Here is a 16,581-nt window from a genome sequence, read left to right on the forward strand (position 1 = left end):
GATTTACACTGTTTCTAACCTTTCTCAGTCTTTTTTGATTGAGACTGTGTCTGAGTTTTGACAGTTTGGCACGAGATAGCGTCTCAGTCTGATTTCACATTGGAGGTTTTTATAAATGCTAAGTGGATGAGTATCTAACTCCCAGGAGGAATTATTATCATGACTCTCGTTTTTCATATGTAACCTAATCTAGTTAGTTCAAAATTTAGGGCAGTTAGACCCATCTGTGCAGACCGATAATTGCAGTCTAGTTAGCTTCCACATCCTGCTGTTTTCTGAAAATCTGACTTAAAATATTTTTGTTTAGTGTACTTTAATATACTTGTAAAGTTTTCTTGCTCTCCCTTTCTGCTTAGGGCTTTGTGATTCTCTTGTGGGAAGGACTGTCCTTAATTAAAAGCAATTAGAAATGCTTTATGAGAGTTACAAAATGTAGCAGAAGAGCTGAAGGGAATAATTTATGTTAATTCTAAAGAAAATATTCAATCACTGAAAAATTAGTTACGTCAATAAGCAAGTTATATTGTTATTATAGATTATGTTTAATATTCTGTTTTAGAGAAAGTACAATGTAATACAGAACACATTTAAAATCATCACCTATTAAAAGTCTATCACTGGGTCTTTTTAAACTAATATTTTTAAATGAAAATAAACTTCTACTTTGGTATCACCATTAATAAAGATATTAGGTATAGGTATAGATACAAATATATACACACCTCTGTATAAATTACTTCAATGTTAAATTTTATTGCAAATAATAAAATTTTCATTTTTCAATTTCATATGTATTACATTTCTTCTTTGCAACATTTCTATATTTGTTAATTTTTTTGTAATATACAATGGAAATTGAGTTTTATTTTAAAGAGGTTTGAATACACAAATGTATAATATAAAACATAACCTCCTTCCCCAATAATCGCTCCCTCCCTCTCGCAGAAATAACTGCCTTTGGCTGCTTAATGCTTCATTCTCCAGATGTTTTTCCATATATACTAACATAAATTATTTTGAAATAAAAGTATATTTGAAAATATTCTGTCATTTTATGTTTCACTAAACCACCCTTGGATATCTGTGTTAATATTTGTATACTTAATTCATTTTAAGAGCCTATATGGTATTCCATTCTGTGTCTGTACCATAATTTATAAAACTTACCCCTAACTAATGTATATATTGGTTGCGTCTAATTTCTCCTTGTAATTTAGCTTCTTGAACGATCTTTTATTCTTTCTACTGCAAACCTCCTCCCCACCCCAATTTGGTGTTTTCTAGTGACCTAGGGCCACTTTCTTTCTTTTTCTCTTAGCCTATTTTCTGAAGTGTTTTTCTGACTTTTAAGTCTTGTCCTTTCCTTTTGAATCTTCTCTTTTCACTCTCCCATTTTCTTCCCATTTAGGACAAAGGTCCTCTTACACAAAAGTCTCTCCCCTCCGGTGCCAGTGTGCTCCCCTCACACTCTCTCCGACCCCAGCAGCGAAGAGAAAGAGGGGCTGAGTATTACATTTCTGATAAGAAACAAGAGGCTGCTACTGCCAGGGAGCCTTGTCAAGATCTCCCTCATTCTGAGCACTCCATTCCCACGTGAACGACAATGAATGGAGATTTCACCCGCCCACCCCACATTGTTCAAGTTGTCCTTTGCCCTTCCTGTCAAATCTTGGCACCCAGGAGACAGCAGAACATGTTTTGAATTCAACCCTGGGGAGCCACTGATCGGTATCACTGGGCTCTTCTTACCCATTAGCTGTTTTCTTTCTGTGCCTGCCCGGAGTGATGCCTAAGCTACTCCTTGTCGTGGCCCCTCGGTGGGCCAGGCCAGCCCCTGTAGGGTGGGATGGCGCTCTCCATGCACTGGCCAGAGCGCCACAGGCAGAGCAGTAGAGCATGGGCGCAGCTCAAGGCCTGGGTTCTCTTACTGCTTCAGCTGCAGGCTCCCAGGCTGTGGAGACAGCTAACATAGTTTACCTCTTTGTGACCTCATTTGTCAAATACCAAGAAGAGTATTAACTGTCCACTTAACTCACAGAATACTGTAAGATGGAAATTTATGAAACACATTAAAAATAAGACTCCAAAGAAACAGAATTTATTATTTTATGTCTCTTCTCCTTTTCTAGTACATATATTTTAACTGACTTCCGTTTTTACATCTGTAACTCATTCCTGGTTTTTCCTGCCATACCTCCCTGTTCCTTCTCATGAATTAGTTCTTACTCATGGGACACAGAAAATATATTTATATTTACCTCCACTGAGATCTTCTTTCAGCAGAGTTATTTTTGCGGGGTGGGAGGTTGGGTTTAGAGAGAAAGAAAGACATCGCTGTTGTAATATTTTTATCTTGATTTTTTTAAATGTTGCTCAAAAATATTTTATATATGAAACATTCTCTGGAATGTTTTCATGATTATCAAGGCCTTAATTCTAAATGGCTACATTAAAATGAGCATAAAAACTTTATAGGGAGACTAAGTTCCTAATGATAGTAAGCTAGGTACTTAAAAAAAAAAAAAAAGAAAATAGAATAATTCTTCCAAGCCCTGGATAAGTTGGTTAGGAAAACCAAGTATCTAAACCAACTAAGCATTTGCCTGACTCTGGACCAATGTCTTAATCTCTCTGCATTTGAACTTTCCAACTTTAATACTGGTGGAACTTGATGCTAGATGCCAATCACCTTATCATCATAAGGTAGCAGATGGTAGGATGATTAGAACAAATCAGAACATGACACTGAACTCCTCAGGAGAAAGGTGTTTTAGTGTTTTTCAGATTTAAAAATGAGAAACATTTTAGGAATTTAAATGGGACAAGATTTCAGAAAATTGTAGATCTCATATTCTGATATTGTTTATGGTCAAAGAAAAGGCTGAGAAATTCTTTAACTGTCATGAAATATTTTTTCAAATTAAAAAACAGAGTCTTGGCCTTTGTATAAGGGTCTTCTTTTCCTTAGTTGAAAACAGCCTGTTGCTAAGCAAAGATTACTATCACTTCCTCTCTAGCTCGGTTCTTCCTTCCCCAATTCATCTTAATACCATAGCAATGCATTCTAGAGCTAAATTATTGTTTCAGCCTTTGATTCTTAAAGAAAGAGGAAAATGCAAATCTGTCTTTATTAAAAAGTGCACAATTTCTAATAGGTTATATAGTCGCATAATTCACCTCAGTCTGAATAATCAAGATCATTTGGATTTTCAAACACAACACAACGATGACAAAAGAAAACCCAAAGACGCAGAATTCAGGAGAATTATACAATCCTGGATACCATATTGCTGATTAGATTATAATTTAATGATCCCACTGAGCATTTCATCTTTGCTGTACAAACGACAGAGACTCGGGCCGCAAGTAGAAGGAAAAGCCTTAATAGAACATGTAACTTGTAATGTGAGACAGCCAATGTCCCAAGCATACAGCTTAAGTAAACTAAAGGAAATCTAATCTGCCCAGTTGGGAAATAACAGTGTATTAAAGATTTCAGAAGGGAGCTGAGTGTAAGTAGTGTTAATCACTAGGACAAAGTCCCAAATAACTACATGGCTTTAATGAGGAGATCTGACATAAGTAGTACCAACAAAAGTACTAATGACATGTAAAATTAAGGACTAAGCCTTCACATCATCGAGGTCTGGGGAACTCACTCTCTAACATTCTTTCTCAAAAGGAGGATCCTATGAAACGCTGGCAGAGGCATGTGGTAAGCTGAACAGCCTGCTAGCTGCTTAGATTATCTGAAGTAGTTATGTGTCCGGATTTGTAGTTATGCTGGTCCAGTTTGGCTTGACTACCCTGAACCAGCTATGAAGGAACCCAGTCTGTCCAGAGGATTAGAAACTGGAAGCATGAACAGCCCCTGACAAAGTAAGTCCCAGACTTCATCTCTTTTTTACACCCCCTCTCCCCAGCTCTTGCCCTTTCCACGACATGCCAAAATCTATATTCAATATGCAGCATCTAAAATGAGTCCAGAATGTGTAGAGAGCATTCATGAAGAGCATGAGTTTTAGAGCTGACAGACCGAGCTTGGCTTATGCTGGGAGTCTAAGAACGAGAGATAGACGTGAAGCTAGCCACAGCAAGTGGTATGTAGGGTCAGAGCCGACCACGCCCGACAGCCCCACAATGTAATACAAGGTGGAGGCTTTGGTCACACATTATCAGCTGACCAGAGGGGCCGGAGAATGAGATTAGCCTCATAAGCAACCAATCATCCTACACAATGGAACCTTAATAAAAAACTGAGTCACAAGGCTCAGGTGAACTTCTCTAGTTGGCAATATTCCATCTGTTACACACACATACCAAGAAAGCACATCCAAGACCCCATGGAGAGCACACAATGGATGCTCCGCATTTAGCATCTTGCCTGGATTCTGCCCTATGCACTTCCCCCCTTGGATGACTTTAATCTGTATCCTTTCCCTGTAGTAAGCCATATATATAACAGCTTTCAGTATGTTCTGAGTCCTATGAGCAAATTATCAGACCCGCAGGGGGTTTGGGGAACATCCCAGAACACGCAGTTGGTGCCAGAAGTGAGGGTGGTCTTGGGGAGAGCTGTTTTCCCACTAACTCTGCAGTTTCCTAAACTTCCAAGGGGTTAGCTCTAAACATCAGCAATATCCTATCTCAGTTAGGATTTTAAAAAATGTGGTCCTTTCCCCTCATCTACTACATGTGTATATGTATGTATATATGTTTGAGTAGGGTGTGTGTGTGTGTGTGTGTGTGTGTGTGTGTGTGTATGCGCACATACCCCCAATGGAACACTGTGTTTTTGATGCTAGGAAAGAATCTCTTAAAAGGCAACATTGGAAGCACCTTAATATTTTGTGCTCCAAATTTTAAAGGTATAAATAGATCTCTATAAACTTAGAAAAAACATGAGAGAATGGGCATCAACTACTTAACAGAAATTATCTAGGCCAATTGGTAAGAGATAAGCAAAAGTGGGGTTGCTGTATATTATTTATTCTCTATAAATATAATTTAAGTGGTATGATTAAGGGTCATTTTTCTTTTTTACGTTTTTCGGGATTTTCCAAATTAATGAAAGAATAAATGTATACTGGGCAAATTTAGAAACATATACTAACATGTATTAGAATTTTAGAAATATAAACATTTGACAGTACTTTATGGTCACAGGGAATACAAAACATTTAATTTCATTTACATACATACTCTTGTCACAGAGAAGACTAATGGGTGAACAAAGCTTTTAAGCACAAAACATTTTATATTATTATAAAATTCTGTAGAGGCCCGGCCAGGCGTGGCTCAGCGGTTGAGCGTTGACCTAGGATCCAGGCGATCGGGGTTCGATTCACGGTCAGGCCACATGCTCGATCAATGATTCTCTCATCATTGATGTTTCTATCTCTCTCTCCCTCTTCTTTCCTCTCTCTGAAATCAATAAAGATATATTATAAAAAAAAAATCCTGTACAGGAAATAAAATGGGAAACAGGATGTCAAGGAGTAAAAGGAGTGATGTAACATAGCCAACTGTAAAGAATAAGCTTGTTTTGGAATTTTAAAAAATAGATGATGGTGGCTATCAAATCTCTATAGTACTTTGTATTCAATTTGATTTGTTTAAAAGAATGATATTAACAATTTTATTTTAAAATTTCAGGATTTGCCGTATGTCAGAAGTTATATCTCTTCTATTATCTAAACTTTTGTTGAGTAATTTTACACATGAACTTAAAAGTTTGTGAAGGGCGCATGTTTTCTAAATCATTTTAGGGGTACATGAGTAAAAGGTTTCATGGCAACTCATGTTAACTATAAACTACATTTGGCAATCAGTAGAAAATGCAATTCAATCTAATCCAAGGAGACTCTGCCACCTGGTGGCTTAAAAATCTTCATGGATACCAGGCAGAAATAAAAACCTCTCCTTTAACATCATTAAACCTCTCCTTTAATGATGAGGAACTGATTCATAAAATACAGAATCAGGGAAGTGAATTATTTGATTACAAGACATATGAGTACAGAGGAGGAAATAAAATTATTAATTCTGAATATTACCATTGCAAAAGCTACCTTTGGTAGTTTTTGACTAGGCAGGAAAATATCTACAATCTCTCACCTACAATCAACTAATTTCAGAAATTCTTAAAATGATAATTCAGTTATCTTTTGTAAACTTAAGTAAAACCAATTTTCATCAGCAATTTTATTGTAGAGAAACAAAAAAAATTGTTTTTTGATCCTTTGATGTGCACTGTGGAAAAGTGAAATCACCAAAGGTCCCATTATTTGTAGCACTTTATTGAGAAAACATATGTAAATTCTTGTTACTTGCTTGCAATGGCTGTTTGAAATTCCTGTTAACTAACAATGTTTTAATTTATTAATCTTTCTGTCAAAAATAAGCGAAAAACAAAAAAATACGTACTTTGTCATAGGGACTCTGGTAGCTATATTTCTAACTTCCTGAACATCCTTCAACAACTCAAAATTATAAGGTAATAGAACTTTTTAAATGGTCCCATTTCTGGTATAAGAGAGTGGAACTTACATGTGCGTTCTTCTACTATATCCCTAGATAACCTGGAGTAGGCAGAAGAGAAAATATATTGAAACAAATCTGCCAATTTGACTTCAATTCCAGTTAAAGTGGAGATGGGGCTGATTTTTCTCTCGTTAAAAAATCTATAGAAAATGTAACATAAAAATGATCATTTCACATCCCATGATGAAAAGAAGATACGAAGTCAGGAATCCGGCACCAGCCTTTTTCTCTGTTCCACTCATTTAAAAGTCCCTGGACGACAAATTAATTATTGAATATTTCCAGTTGATTACCCCAAAAGCATAAGGAGCCTTTATCAGCATTTAGTTTCTATCTCTCAATTTTATGTATTTATTTTAAAAATATTTTTAGTGATTTTTAGAGAGAAAGGGAGGAGAGAGAGAAACATCAATGTAAGAGCGAAACGTCAATTGGCTGCCTCCTGCTCGCCCGGGGGACCAGGGATCGAGCCTGCAACCCGGGCATGTGCCCTGACCAGGGATCGAGCCTGCAGCCTTTCAGTGCATGGGACAACGCCCAACCCACTGAGCCACACCAGCCAGGCTCTGTCTCTTGATTTTAAACTGTAGGTCAACTTACGCCAACATAATTTACTCTTGCAATTTCCCCACACCGAGTTTACTTACGCTCCAGAGTTCTGTGTGCACAAAATCATGATTTGGTTGAACTGACGGTTTTTTAGCTTCGAATAGGTTTAAGTAAAGCACTAATAGTTAGGCCTCTCAGAATAAAGAATTCCGTTCTCTTCTTTTGAGTACATCCAGAATCGGAAAATATTCTGGCTGAATGAGACTCTTATTGCAGGACGCTCAGCCGATCACTCCTGGACCCCTCGCTCACCCACTTTAACTTGGCCGGCTGGCTTTTCAGGGGGAGGGCCTGGGTGGGCCTCCCGCTCTGCACGTCATCAGTGAGAAGATTCATGTCAGCTTTTCTGTCTGGAGAGAGGGCAGTTCAGAAAATAGGGACTTGGCGTGGACCTGGCGTCGCATGAAATCAATCAGGTGACTATGACACTTGAGAAACCCAGGACCTCTGACCATCTACGACACAGGGAGTAATGATGGAAAAGGCCATCTTGGGTGGTTCTGAAGCTGCAGCATCCGCTCAGGTACCGCAGGGGACAGGGACTGGGCCGCACTAAGCCCTGTCAGTGGCTCGAATTACTTTGTTGACTATCTAAACCTCTAGTACTAGTTACAGGACGATATTGAACAAATGTCACAATGTACGTTTCCATAAATTAATTCACATAAACATATTCCCCCATTAGTATGAACATCCCACATTATAGTTTGGGGTAATTTTTTTGTCCAAAGAGTATTATTTGATCTCTTGGAACCCGATAGAACAAAGTATCATAATGATACAATTTTTGCCTACATTTCAGAGAACTGCAATCATTTATTTGTTCCTAGATCCACTAAGTTTCATATCAGTAATATAAACTTATAAAGTCATAAAGTAGTATAAAGTAGTACGAAGCCGTGTACCGTTTAACAGCCGTTCCTGAGGTTCTTCTAGAGTTCTCTACGGATGAATCACGGCAAGCGACTGGGGAGTCTCTTCTCCCTCAAACGCTAGCCTATAAAGCGCGGTGCTCATGTTGGAAAGCCTGCCGAAGTGTACTGTGACCTCACACTTAGACGGAAGAGAACTACCTTTCGGTCATAACCAAAACCGCAAGCACCAGGCAAAAGATCCCTGCCAAAGCAGCAGTCAGTGTCTCCGCGTAAACCGAGGCCCAGGCAGTGTGCGTGGCTGGGCCGCCTCAGCTGAGGCCCGGGATCGCCCTCCTGGCCCACCCAGCGGAGGGAACACAAACTCCCTCAGTGCTGAGACACCATGCCAACCTATTCTAAGTCACCGTGGAACAGAGATCTCGAGGTCCTCTCCTGGTTTGAAACCAGAGCAGAGAAGAAGACAAGCCTGAAAGCCATGTTGACAAGGAAATTATGAAATAAGCATAGTAATAAAAAGCAAGCTGAGTGGGAATCTCTGTGTCCCTCTTTAAACGAAGCCCACATACAGTCAGGGGGGGCACCCTCCTTGGTCTGAAGTCAGGAGCAGGCATCTCAAGTTCTCGCCCGTTGCTGACCAGCTCCTTGCCTGGGTCCCTCTCTGGGCTCCGTTTCTGTGTATAGCAGGAGGGGAGTCGACCACATAGTTCCTAAGAGCCCTTACCCTTAGCTCTAAAATCCACTGGTTTTCCCTGTTCCCTTTCCCCCTAAACTCAGAAAATGTGTGTCTTAAATGTGTCTCTAAATGGCAACAAGGCACATGGTGGACTCATATTACGTTAATTGAATGCGTGAATTAGTTTCAGGACTAAGAACAAAAGGGTCTTCTTTGGCAATTATCTGATAAACTCTAACTTAGAGCTTTCTCTTTCAGGCTGAGAGGAGAGAATGCTACATATAGCAATCAGCTGAACTAAACTATCTCTTGTACTTGACTCCAGCTGGCTAGACCTGTGTGGCTCAGGGGCCCAATTCTCCTGTAAACTGAAAGAATGCTTTTATCCTGCCCAGATGCTCAGGTCCAGAATGGAAAATCTTGGCCACCTATGGAATGCACTATACAAACGAAGTTGAAGAGACACATCTCCTGACACAAAGAAAGCAGCTGGCAGATAGATGATGTTTCCTTCAAATATGAAGTGAAATATTAGAAGACAAGTTATTTTAAAACAGCTAATGTTGAACAGAAAATAAAAAGCATAGGAAGCGCTGTAAATTTTGTGAAAGAACTAAAAACCTTTACCTCTATTACTTGTTTTTATTTCTTGGGTCAACTTTGCCTGAGACAAATTACTTTTCGATTTTTGAATTTCTCATGTAGGAAAAGTAAAGTTCAGGATAAGGAGAACTGGTCCAGATAAATTCTAGAGTCACTTCTAGTTCCCAGGATTCTATATAAAGCTTCTTTTCTGTTATAGAGGTAACAGAGCTCATCTCAAAAATTCATTTTAACATGGATAAACGTTAAGGACATTATGCTTAGCAAAATCAGTCAGTCACAAAAGGATAAACACTGCATGATTTCTCTATGAAGTGTATAAAGTAGTCAAAATCATAGAACAGAAAGCAGGAAGGTGGTTACTGTCTAGTGGGGAGAGGGGAGGAATCAGTGCCGAGTGGGTAGAGTTTCGGTATTACAAGGTGGAAAAGTTCTAGAGAGCTGTTGCACAACAGTGTGGATATACTTAACACTACTGAACTGTACACTTAAAAATTAAGATGGTGCCCGGCTGGCGTGGCTCAGCGGTTGAGCGTCGAACCATGAACCAGGAGGTCACTGATTCGATTCCCGGTCAGGGCACATCCCCGGGGTTGCGGGCTCGATCCTCAGTAGGGGGCGTGCAGGAGGCAGCCGATCAATGATTCTTTCTCATCATGGATGTTTCTCTTTCTCTCCCCCTCTCTCTGAAGTCAATAAAAATCTATTTTAAAAAATTAAAAAATTAAGGTGGCAATTTAAATAGTATGTGTTTTTTACCACAATAAAATTTTTGTTTTAGTAGAAGAATAAAGAGGAAATTCAAAACCACCCAAAGCTCAGTCACTTAGAGAAAATTTCTGTTAACCCACTGATGCTGTCCGCCGGGTCCGCTGACTGTCCTTCAACATGTAATGAGTGCCGACACTGGGCTGCTGTCTGCCAGGGACAAAATAGTGGACGTGAGCCAGCTCTCATGGGCAAGGAGATCAGCAACTCCAGTAAAGGGCAAGGACTCTGCAATAAGGGGACATGCAGAGAGTGACAGGCCAGCCAGGGAAGGAATGAGGGAAACAGTGGCTAACCGGAGACCTGGAGGCTGAGACGACATCGAGGCAAAGGAAGGCACCGGCACCCTAGTCAGGAGGAGCGCGGGCAGAAGTCCAGGCTACAGGTGCCCATGTGGCGCTTTGGACGGGCAGGAGGACACCCAGAGATGAGCTGCAGGGTGTCAGAGGGCTCTGGGCCCCACGCTGCTGAACCCCAACACTTCCTGCGGGCAGCAGGGAGACATCGGAGAGTGTTAAGCGTGGAGTGGATGAGACTGGGCTCTAATTTAGGAAGACCTCTCTGGCGTCAATGTGGAAGGGATTGGAGGGGTCACGCCTGGCTGAGGGAGCACATTTAGGCGGCTGTTGCAGTGAGACGAGCAAAGGCACAGTCAAGATCACGTGGTGTTTATAGCTTGGGACTTACATTTTTTCATTTAGTTTCCGTAATTAGCATTATCCCATCTTACAGAAGTATTGGTCATCATTCTTAATGGCTTCATGGTATTTCATTGGGTGGATAGCTCATGATTTATTTAACTCCTCCTCTATGTTTCAAGGTTGTTTCTAAGCTTTTGTTATTCTGAAACAAGTGGGATAAATATTTTGGTGTAAGATCTTTATCCATATTTTAAAAACATTTTCACAAACGCTAAGATTCTACTAATTTCTAGCAGCAGATGACAAAAGAGGTATTGCGTAAAATATTATAATCCAAAGATTGAAGGCAGTGCTACCAAAGGGGTGTGTGTGTGTGTGTGTGTGTGTGTGTGTGAATGTAAATAGTTTTATTTTGTCCTAAAAGACCAATCTGGACTGCAGACTTCCAAAGGAGACATAACCTAACACATACATCCCTTGTTTCATGGAACAGGGAAGGCTGCGGGTTTGAGCTCCCCAGTACATTACTATATCCAGGCAAAAGGTCAAGTGCTGCAAAAGGCCAAAGCTAAAAATAACGTGTGGCCCTGGTAAAATTAAGCAGTTGGTCAGGGGAAAGTGAGTCATACCAAACTAGCACTTGTATATCCCTCCGTACACTGTGGTAACCTCCACAGCCAGGGAAGGCAGACTGGTTCTTATATGAAAGTAATTTCAATAATGATACTAATAATTTTTAGTAACCACAGAGTAGTTTCATTCCTATAGCACTTTTGTTCCCAAAGAACCAAATCTGATTGGATTTAAATATAGGAAGAACTCTTTGGCTTCAATAATGGATTGGAGACGAAGGATGGTTCTCGTAGACCATCTATGGACCTGTCTGCCTCTTGTCCATTAATGCAAAGTCTGCAGGAAGACACTGCACCACAGACCTCAGGCTTCTCAGGAGCTGAGCCTCCCTGAAAGTTTACCCATGGTCTGGTAGGACTTAGTGGATTAGAAGATTGTGATTCTTTCTTCACTGTGATCCTGGACGTTTCTTGGGAGATCCAAATAACTAATGCCAGCTGGACTGTTTCTAAGGTTGCACCTCTTCAGGAAATCGTCCAAATAGTGTCCTTCAGATGCAAGTCAAACCTTTTCTGCACTGAAAAGAAACCCTCCTTTCCAACCCCTGAGAGACAGAAAGATCAGACACTGCTACTTTGCAAAGTTTCCACGTACATTTGGGTTTTTAAATATTTTTCTTCTTGTTAAGAGTTATGGGAAGATGGTGAAGAACAAGTTGGGTAATTTCTTCAGCCTTTTAAAAGAGTATCTCCTATGTATGTATAAGACATAATAGGGCTATGAAGTCCTAGGGACTAACTTCTTGGAGCTCACATTCTAACTGGAGGATTCAGGTAATGATTACATACAAAGTACACAGTCCAGAAGAGAGCTCATTCCTGCTACAACATCCAGGAAGAGAAAGGTGGCAGGGAAATGTTTCAATGGGAAGTTATTTCTTCTTAATTAGAACCCATAAGTTTAAGACAAACTTAATTTAAAATTTTATAAAATTGTGTCATTCTTAAAGTCATAAAAGATTATATAAAAACAAATGCTTAACACTTAGATCAAGCATTTTTTTCTAATTAGATAACAATCTATAGGTTCATTTTCTACCTTCATTTAACTCAACTGACTCACACCTTTGGAAGAACCAAAGCAAATTAGGTTGATTTTGTATTTTGCTTACTGTGTCCCCACCTAACCTGGGATTTCTAAAAATCAGGGATAGTTTTGCAGAGACTCACAGTAAAAGAAAAAAAAGCAGAGAGCCTTGATAAGATGTCATCTGAGAGGTCAAGACAGGGAATTAGTTACACAAATGACCACTGTGTACCTAATAAACCTTGAAATTAATAAAAACAAATCGAAAGAAAATATTCATCATAAGAATTCTAACCAGCCTAACCCTACAAAACCTAACCACTTTGTTTCCAAGTTGATTGAAGAATGTTACTCAAATGACTAGAATTTACTAAATGCCAGCTATGTGCTTTCCAGTGGGGCTGCAGAGATCATTAAAACAAAGGACCTAACTTAGTATGGAAAAGAGGCATGTCAATATAGGTGAAATGACACATTACCATTTACAACCATTAAATTGGTTTTTAAAACTATTAAGATTGATAAATCTAAGTGTTATAGGCTGAATTGTGTTCCCCCCGAAATTCGTATGTTGAAGTTCTAACCCCCAGTAGCTCAGAATGTGACTGTATTTGGAGATAGGGTCTTTAAAGAGGTAGGTAAGGTAAAATGAGCATATTAGAGAGGGCCCTAATCCAATATCACTGGTGTCCTTGAAACAAGAGATTAGGACACAGATACTCACAGAGCGAAGGCCGTGTGAATGAAGACACAGGGAAAAGACGGTGATCTGCAAGCCCGGCCGACAGCTGGGGCTTGGACTTCTGGCCTCTCCAACCTTGTCTTTCAGCCACTTCCCTACATCAAGTGCATCTCTCTCTTCCTCTATTCTTGATGTTTTTCAGACATGGCTTCCAGATACGGCTAAAAAGGAAAACCACCAAAGTGAATCTTGATTTAAAATTATATAAACTCTCAAAAAAGTGAGGTTTGACCCTTGGCATAAAGTATCATTTTATTTCAGGAGATAAAGATTGAAATCGGCGCCCTGCTGGCCTCGCTCAGGGTTGTGCTGTGGTAGAAACCGGACTGCAGGGGTTGGAGAGCAAGGCCGAGGGCAGGGAGCAGTCCTGATTCCTCGATGCCTGCCCTGCACAACCATTCTGCAGAGCTCCCCCAGCTCCGTGGCCCTCTGTCCAGCCTCAATGACCTGTACTAGTCATAAGGCCCTTGGCCAGGTGACATACCTGTGCAGGAGCTGTCGGTGTGGCTTGGGGCAGAAATATCTTCTCAGAAATGTAGACCCCACCAGGAGAAAGCCCGTAAGATCCACAGGACCCAAAGTGAGATATGATGGTAAGGGAACAAGGAAGGCTGGCCATGCCGGCTGTTGATGGGGCCAGGATTTGTTTCCATCATAGAAATGGCATCACAGTCATCCTCTTGCCCCTTCCCTCCCTCTCCTTCCTGATTCTGCTTAATTCACTCAGAAATTCAATCAACACCTACTGAGAACTGAGCACTTACCAAACAGCTGGGATCCAAACTAGGCTGAGAGGAGGTCTCTGCTGCCAAGGAGTTTGGCCCAGGTGGGGACGGCTAACATGCCACCGTGGGCCTGTGTGAGCGCAGTCCCAGGGCACCCACCGCAGCCACTGCGACCAGGAGGGCGGCTTACAGGGTGGGGAACGGGCGCCAGGGAAGTTACCCGAGAAGGCGACGCGGGGAGTGAATTTTGAAGGATGAACAGCAGTCGACCGGGCAAAGGGCGGGGGGAGCGCGCACAGAGGATGGCGAGCTGGACAGAAGCCATGAGAGGGAACAGCCGAGACGCGGGTGAGAAGCAGCAGGAGGTGTGTGCAGGTGACTCCACCGGGCTGGGGGGGAAGATGCTCCTGGACCGAGAGAGGTGAGGCCAGAGAGGGGGTGGGGCCGGGTGAAAGGGGCCTCGCGTAGCCGCCGCAGAAGCAGAGGCTCCTCTTCACCCCACGGAGGGGCTGCAGGCGGAGCAGCAAACTCAGGCCCACGGGGCAGGCAGACAGACAGACAGACGCCGGCCCAGCAGAGGGCCAGGCCAGAGGCAGGGAAGACAGCCGAGAGGCACCGTGTCATCTGGGAGAGCCCGCACCTCCCCCTCCCCGCCGAGCCCAGCCACCGCCAGCGCGGCCCGCAGCTCCGGCGCGTGGAGACGGAGAAATGCACCCTGCAAGCAGGTGCGGGGACGCGCCCCGGCCCCCGGAGGGCTCGGGGTTTTCCCTGCGGCCCCGAAGCAGGACCAACCCCTTCCCGACCCGACCCGCACCCTCTAACCTCCCCTTCCCCCTCCGCACCCGGCAGCAGAAGCTCCGTCGGCTGACCCCGCGGCCCCAGGAGCCCACTCACCTGCGAGCCATTGCGGGGCCTCCCTGGGCACCGTCTGTCCCGGACGGGGCGGACCTGCGGGGCGGAACTGCGGGGCAGGGGCGGCCGTCGGGGAGCGCGCCGCGCGGGCGGGCAGCCTGCGGGAGGAGGGGGCGCGCTCCCCGGGTTCCCCGCCCACCCGGCCTCGCCGCCGCTGGGGACCCGCGGAAGGTCCGCGCGCCCGGCCCCTGGCGTCCTGCCGCCCGCCCGTCGGGCACCCGCGTGACGGGTCGGGCGCCCGGGTCGGAGCCGGCTTCTCCCAGCGCCCTCGGCCCCGCCCCGCCCTCGCTCACACCCCGGGTCGCGTCGCGTCCACCCCAGGCCGCCCTACCTCGGCTGCTGTCCCCGGGGGTCCCCGTTACTGTTCCAGGAGGAGCCAGGCGGCGCTGGGCTCCGGGACGCGGGCTCCGCGCGCCGCGCCGTGGAGGTTGCCACGGGCAACGGGACCGCGCCCGCCGGCCCCGCCCCGCAGCGCCGCTCCGCACGCGGGGGAAGAGCCCCCCACAGGCGGAGAGGAGCGGTGCGGGGAGGGGTGCGAGCGCCAGCCTGCGCCCCCCGTGCCAGGACCGGGGCGCGCCCCTTTTAGCGGTTGGTGGCCGGGCGGGGAGGCGCCCGAGGAATATCCGGGCTCTCTGAGCCCTGACCTGGGCCGGGCAGGGGAAGGGGGGCGGGTGCAAGAGAGGAGCCGACCCGCAGGCGGCTCTGATCCCTCCGTGCGGCGGGCTCACCCCGCTCCTGCCGCGTCCAGCGGAGGGCGCGCGGGGCGAGGCGCGCAGCGGGCGCCGCCTCCACGGGCTCCGGGCCGGGCCGCCTCTGTTCCTCCGCGCAAACGCCCGGCTCCCGCAGCCCCTCCGCCGCCGGCTGCCCCGCTGCGCTCCCCTCGCCGCCTCCGCAGGACTCCCCAGGCTCGCGCTCAGCTTCCCGCGTCTTAGCGGAGTCGCGGGGCGCGGGGCGGGCGCCGTCCGATAGCCTTCCCGCGTGGCCGGACCGTGCCGCATCCCCGCCAGCGGTGCGCGAGGACCCCCCTTGCTCCCCCCGCTCGTCACCCTCTTTTATTGTAGCTTCCTGGGGCCTGTAATGGTAGCTCACCGTGGGATTTTTTAATTTGTTTTTCTCTAGGTTGCATCATGGAAATGCTCATCCTTGGCTGCAGGCGCGGGGGTTGCCCGCGATCGAACCCAATACGCGTTCCCGCGGGGGTAACGTCGAACGCGTTTTCACACGCTTGCCAACCGCGCCCCTAACCTCGCCCAGGCCTTCACCCCGTTTAGGTTGGGTGAGGCTCTTTTCCCTCTCGGGCCGTGGTCTCCCTTCCCACGCTCACCCGTGTGCTGTGGACTGAATCGCGCTCCCCCCTGAAATCCTGATGTTGAAGTCCTGGCTCCCAGTACCTCTGAAGGAGAGTGTGTTTGAAGACAGGGCTTTAAAGAGGTAAATAAGGTAAAACGGGACCGTTAGGGGTGGGCCCCGATCCCATAGGACGGGTGTCCCTGTAAGAGGGGAGGTTGCAGCACCGCCGGAGGACTGCCGCGGGGGGGCGCTGTGAGAAGCCCGCCTCTGCAAGCCCAGGAGGCAGGCCTGGGGAAAGCCAAACCTGCGCGAGCCTTGATTTTCTACTTCCAGCCTGCAGAATTGTGAGAAAATAATTTTATGTTGAAGTCCCCAGTGTTTGGTAATTTTTTTCAGGGCAACCGTGGCAGACTGGTGCATGGTGTAATTGACTAATTGAAGTTTAAGAAGTCCAATTTGTCGATTATTTTCATGGTTCATTTTAGGTTTGGTTTTTGTTTTTTTTACTTTTGTGTAAAATCCAGTCTTGATTTTTAAAATT

At 44.7% G+C, this 16,581-nt stretch overlaps 1 protein-coding gene across 5 annotated transcripts in view; it reads right to left on the reverse strand.

The window, feature by feature from the left end:
• LOC308550659 (uncharacterized protein) overlaps positions 1-16,249 on the reverse strand; it is a 29,766-nt gene extending 13,517 nt beyond the window's left edge. The window contains exons 1-7 of one of the 5 annotated variants that reach the window (XM_081124718.1): positions 15,082-16,249; positions 14,733-14,799; positions 13,878-14,245; positions 13,096-13,274; positions 10,759-10,914; positions 7,191-7,502; positions 736-5,424 (exon numbers count right to left, since the gene is read on the reverse strand). In XM_081124718.1, coding sequence (XP_080980844.1) covers positions 13,897-14,245; positions 14,733-14,799; positions 15,082-15,748 — 1,083 coding nt within the window. In that variant the 5' untranslated portion in view covers positions 15,749-16,249 and the 3' untranslated portion in view covers positions 736-5,424; positions 7,191-7,502; positions 10,759-10,914; positions 13,096-13,274; positions 13,878-13,896. Of the gene's footprint in view, positions 1-735; positions 5,425-7,190; positions 7,503-10,758; positions 10,915-13,095; positions 13,275-13,877; positions 14,246-14,732; positions 14,800-15,081 lie in introns of those variants that run through there. The other 4 variants (XR_013997944.1, XR_013997943.1, XR_013997945.1 and 1 more) reach the window with 4 other exon arrangements.
• Positions 16,250-16,581: the final 332 nt, after the last annotated feature.

Source organism: Miniopterus schreibersii, assembly GCF_964146895.1.
Source record: "Miniopterus schreibersii genome assembly, chromosome: 2".
NCBI classification, from domain to species: Eukaryota; Metazoa; Chordata; class Mammalia; order Chiroptera; family Miniopteridae; genus Miniopterus; species Miniopterus schreibersii.